At 34.4% G+C, this 6,239-nt stretch overlaps 1 protein-coding gene across 1 annotated transcript; it reads left to right on the top strand.

Annotated features, from left to right (window-relative positions):
- Positions 1-335: 335 nt before the first annotated feature.
- On the top strand, positions 336-2,559 carry LOC139510891 (uncharacterized). The gene is made up of 2 exons (XM_071297436.1): positions 336-445; positions 2,160-2,559. Exons 1-2 carry the CDS (start codon positions 336-338, stop codon positions 2,557-2,559), a joined length of 510 nt encoding a protein of 169 aa, XP_071153537.1.
- Positions 2,560-6,239: the final 3,680 nt, after the last annotated feature.

Below are 6,239 nucleotides of genomic sequence, written 5' to 3'. Positions count from 1 at the left end.
TTTTTGTTCCGGAACTTATTTCACACTTGGTTAAAAAATTAGTTCCGGAACAAATTTTATAGTGCTGGAACATATTTTCTGTGACATAAGTTCCGGTGGAACATATTTCCTATGAAATTTGTTCCGGTGGAACAAATGTCACGCCGGAACAAACTTTTTGTTACAATTACAACTAAAAAATAATGAAGGACACAATTTTTCATCCTAGCCCCCCCCCCCCCTAAAAATCAAACGGTAGCTCCCTTATGCAGTGATGATCACATCCGTTCTCTTTCATGAACCCTTGGTATCAGTTAACTAAACGAATACGAGTGGACATAGACATGCTGATGACCATGTCGACATTGATAAAAAATATTTGTCAGCATAAAAATCTAGCTAATTCTAACTCTGTTGGGTTTAATTCTCAGACTGATATAAATATAGTGAAATCTATTCTATGGGGGTAAGATTGGCATTGGTGAAAAGTGACAATATGTATACGTATTGTCAAATTTCCGCGGGTAAAGAATGACAATGATCCAAAATTTCCATGGGGAAAAACTGCTATGGGGAAGAATGGTTATATAACACCGGTAGTGATCCGATTGGTGTCATGCTATTTCCTTTTTTTTTATAGTCTTATTATGTATATTCTTAATATCTACTTTAAGTCTTACCTGAATGTTGAAGTACACTAAACAAAGAAACGTAAACAATAAGTAATACTGATGTAGCAGACAGGAATATAGTCGATTTATTTGCCATCTTTGAATGTCCTGTATAGTTGCACTTTAATCGTTCGAAACACTTTATTCGGATTTAAAACTGATTATGATTTAAACTCTCAATTTTTAAAATGTCTTCTAAAAAAATGCGTTTATCTATTGGCAACACTAAATTATAGATTTCGAGTCAGTCTCCTGCAAGAAATTTCGCCTGAACTTTGAAGAAGACTACCGATTAAAGACTAGAATTCTTTTGGCTTGAAAGTTGTTAAAATACTAGAGATACACGTTTACTTAACGTATTAAATTCACAAAATCTTCTTATTGACAATTATAACATTTTATTCTATTTAAAAACAGGCTTTTAATCAAAAGATAAGTGTTAATATCTGATTTATATCTTATTGAACAAATCTGAAATCAAAACAGAAAATAATCAAATCTGACGTCAAAGATGGGGTATTTTGCCTACGTTTTAATGTACTTATGTAACGTCATATAATTGTTTTCTCTTTCGATGCGGGCCGTTCAATACATAGTGGCAAGGTTTCTTTATATTTAAAGGTCGTGATTTGAAATCGTGGTTCAAATTAGAAATGAAAATATTGAATTTTCAAATAAAATACTTTATAAATTAAATTAAGAATAATCTGACTGTTAAACAATTACGTGATGGGCTATCCGATCCGATTTTAGGACATGCACTGTTTTTTAACTTCTAGACAAAACGTCATAGTTTAGACATACTTAATTATTATGTGTTACTGTATCTTACGATCCTTTTCGATCTGCAATCAATTCGATCTTCATGCTTTTCATTTCATGTACTGTGTTACAACTCTAAATTGTACTGACGAGGAAAGGTAACACAAGGCCACCGAAAGCTGAATTTTTATTTCACTCTAGGTGCCCGAGTGGTCTAGAGTGCTGGACACAGAGCAGCCGGTGTTGTCTCGATATCCCAATAGCATGAGTTCGAATCCCGACGAGGGGCAAAGGGCCGAAGATTAAAAATTTTCTTCCGCAAAATTGCTGATTTAAGATCATTTAACATTGTAGTGCTGATGGGTGGATCTGTCGTAGAGTTGTGACTTGTTTAGACGTTATTTTTTCTGTGACTATATCTTACGATCCTTTACGATGATATTTAGCTAATCCAAAATCATTGGTGCGACGTCAGAACGCAGTCCATATAGAGTTCAAACAAAATACAGACTTAGACTTGGAATGGCATGTTTCTTTCTCGAAATCGTAAAAGATCTATTTCGAGAATATAATCATCAAATATTCAACTTGTATTCACGTACCATAACTGCACAAACGAAAGCTTGTCAACCTTTGAACAATTTGAAAAATGATACAAACATGGGATACGAAAAAAGCTCATGCCCTTGCCGTGCATGCACATTTTTATTTTTATTGTGTTTGACTGTTTGCTTTGTTGGCACATAGTTGTTATTATCTACAGTCTGCTGTGATTATCATTCTAACTTATGCTAAGTTTTCAAAACAAGAACATATGCAGGAAAAGACAGATCGACTCAGCCATTTTGCAAGCCAAATTGGACTAGAATTAAACGCAAAAAAGACCCAAGAAATGCGACTTCACACAACATCCAACTTGAGACTAAAAGCTGAGGGCACAGAAATCCAACAAGTAGATAAATTTACTTATCTAGGAACTGTGGTTAGTACAGAAGATCCGACACAAAAAGATATTAAAAGTAGGCTAGCCAAGGCAAGATCTGCATTTCAAAGACTACGACCCATTAGGAAGTCCAAACAATACAACAGGAAAACAAAGATCAGGATATATAACAATATAACAGTAATGTTAAATCTGTCCTTCTGAATGGAAGTGAATGCTGGAGAGTAACATAAACAGATATGAGATCGCTCTCAAGTTTTCACCACAATTGTCTGAGTCGAATCTGCAAAATCTTCTGGCGATTTCAAATGAACATCGTTATGAGTTACAATTTATGACAAAAATAAGCAAAGACCCATCGAAACAACATCTGATAAACAAATTTAATAATACTTTTAGATATTTGGATGATATTTTGGCTCTCAATAATGACGACTTCAGTATGTATATTAATGAAATTTATCCTGTTGAACTTACTTTAAATAAAGCTAACACTAACAATGACCACTGTCCTTTTCTCGATCTTGATATCTATATCACTAATGGAAAGCTGAATACTAAAATTTATGATAAAAGGGATGATTTTTCATTTCCTATCGTTAATTATCCGTTTTTAGATGGTGGCGTTCCCTTGGCACCATCTTACGGTGTTTATATATCTCAACTTGTACGATTCGCTCGTGTATGTAACAATGTTTTAGATTTTAACGAGAGAAATTTATGTATTACTGAAAAATTATTACACCAGGGTTTTCGATATCTTATACGTTCAGGTATTTCACATCCAATTTTTTATGGAAATATTCTTTATAAAGCACAAAGGTGTCAGTATTCAACTCAGAAACTTACAAAACCTTTGAATAGACTTATTAAGAAGGGATATAATTACGATACTGTTGTCAAGTCATTAAAGATTGCATATTTTGTCGTGAATATTGAGTCACTGATAAGGTCTTTGCATCGGAACTAAACACATTTATTCTAAAAACAGTTGTTGGCATGACACGGGTTATGTTCTTCTCATATATGTTATGATGGTATGATACTAAACCCCTAACGGGAAGGATTGTGCCTGATGTTCATATGATGAAATCATAATCTTTCAGTCAGTTTAATTGAAGTCTGGAGCTGGCATGTCAGTTAACTGCTAGTAGTCTGTTGTTATTTATGTATTATTGTCATTTTGTTTATTTTCTTTGGTTACATCTTCTGACATCAGACTCGGACTTCTCTTGAACTGAATTTTAATGTGCGTATTGTTATGCGTTTACTTTTCTACATTGGTTAGAGGTATAGGGAGAGGGTTGAGATCTCACAAACATGTTTAACCCCGCCGCATTTTTGCGCCTGTCCCAAGTCAGGAGCCTCTGTCCTTTGTTAGTCTTGTATTATTTTAATTTTAGTTTCTTGTGTACAATTTGGAAATTAGTATGGCGTTCATTGTCACTGGACTAGTATGGCGTTCATTATCACTGGACTAGTATATATTTGTTTTGGGGCCAGCTGAAGGACGCCTCCGGGTGCGGGAATTTCTCGCTACATTGAAGACCTGTTGGTGACCCTCTGCTGTTGTTTTTTATTTGGTCGGGTTGTTGTCTCTTTGACACATTCCCCATTTCCATTCTCAATTTTATCTCCTTGAAATGACCAAATCCATGTGTATCCTGAAAGAAATTCGACAGAGGCGCTTCAGATGGCTGGGGCATGTTCTCAGGATGCCTATATCCAATATCTCCAGGACAGCTCTTAGATGGACACCCCAGAGGAAGAGACCAAGAGGAAGACCCAAAACCACCTGGCGTCGAACGATTGAAGCCGAACTTAAGGAGCTTGATATGACCTGGGGAGAAGCAGAGACAGAACTGGATGGCGAAATCTTGTGGCGACTTTATGCTCCGCCAAGAGCGAAGAGGATAGGTGGGTAGGTTATGCTATGTTTTAACATGTTCGTTTACTATGCTTTTACCTTTTATATGTCATCTATGGTATGTTACAATGCATTGTTTAAAATTGTGCTGTTTTCGCGACTTTTGCATGCATGAATTTATTTTGTTATTTGAAAAGTTCAATAGGGCTTGTGTGTATGTAGTTTATTGAATATCGACTTCAAATAAAACCTTGAATTGGATTGAACTGAATTGAATTGAAATGTGAATTGAATTGAAATGTGAATTGAATTGAATTGTGAATTGAATTGAATTGAATAGAATTTAAATTGAATATTGGATTGAATTGAATATTGAATTGTATTGAATTGAATGGAATGTGGATTGGATATTGAATTGAATTGAATTGAATTGAATTGAATTGAATTGAATTGAATTGAATTGAATTGAATTGAATTGAATTGAATTGAATTGAATTGAATTGAATTGAATGATGACAAGATTTACAAATAAGTTTTACATTGTCGAAATCTTCAGCCGAATCCTTGTGTAAGAGTTATTGTCGTTTGATGATGATTTTTATCATTTTTTTAGGTTTTTGTCTTATATCTTATAAATTGTAATAGATAGATAGAAACATTAATAAGCAAAAGTTATCAGCAAGATAAGATTCACAATACGACAATACAGAGGACATCGCCAACCTCTCTTTGGAGTTTATGTCCTTTAATGACAATTGTTATCATTATTTTGGAGTTTGGGGGGATTGCTTAACAAGATAAAAAGTATACTAGATGAATAGACACTTAAAACCACAAACATGTCAGCAAGCCAAGGCAAGATCTACCAACAAGTCACATTTCGTTCTTATAGGTAGTAGGCTGTCACTCTTTACAGTAATGATTGCCCAGTCCTCAATTAAGGATTTTTTTATTCTCTTTTGTGTTTGTAATATAAACTAAAGATTATATAGATTAGACCGTTGGTTTTCCCGTTTGAATGGTATGACACTAGTAATTTTGGGGCACTTTATAGCTTGTTGTTCGATGTGAGCCAAGGCTCCGTGTAGAAGGCCGCACGTTGACCTATAATGCTTTACTTTTATAAATTGTTATTTGGATGGAGACTCAGAGTTGTCTCATTGGCACTCATACGACATCTTCCTATATCTAGATAGAAACTAAACAGACTAAATGATGACAGTGTCCTTTGTTCGATATGCACATAGACCAAAGGTGAGCGACACAGGCTCTTTCAAGCCTTTGGTTAAAAACGTCACTTTGAACGGTTTGTCACATTGAGTTATATGGTTATAAAGCAATCCATTTATCATGTTTATATACTGATAACATTTCGGGCACTCAGCCTCGACAGGAAAAGCATTCAAAATCGTTTCCTTTTTTTTGTACAATACATTTTGGTTGAAACTATAGATATAAAAAAAAAATGATTGCCAATGAGACAACTCATCATAAGATACCGAATGACACAGAATTAACAACTATAGGTCACCGTATGGCACAGATCTGAGAGTGCTTGTTCCTGAAAGCTAGTTCAAAGCCAAAAATAACTATACTAAATAAAATATAAAAAAAACCATGCAATCCAGGTATAAAGTATGTTTTTTTTTATAGATGTGGAAACATTTGTCGAGAACACATACATTGACATACTTGCTCTCGCATGGATAGAAACAAGTGCCAGTGTCCCCCCTTTTTTAGTTGTATGTTTGACGCTGGGTATTTTGATTTAGCAGGTGCTATTTTTATGACAATATAAATTTTATATATAGCAGTGTGTAATGGTTGGGAGTATTATACTTATATTATGTCCCAGGTAGTGGTTAGACTATACATGTATAGTCAATAAAATGGTTTAAATACCTGTGATCGATTCAAATTTCTTAAGCCAAACCGGTATATTGTGTGTATATTAGTCAGAATGGAAATACGATGAAACGGTTTAGCAAAGTGGTTATTCTGATGTTTTCTCTATTTT

The sequence above is a fragment of the Mytilus edulis genome, chromosome 2 (genome assembly GCF_963676685.1).
Source record: "Mytilus edulis chromosome 2, xbMytEdul2.2, whole genome shotgun sequence".
Classification (NCBI taxonomy): domain Eukaryota; kingdom Metazoa; phylum Mollusca; class Bivalvia; order Mytilida; family Mytilidae; genus Mytilus; species Mytilus edulis.
Note: the sequence above shows the minus strand (reverse complement) of the source record. Positions and strands in the feature narration are given on the sequence as shown.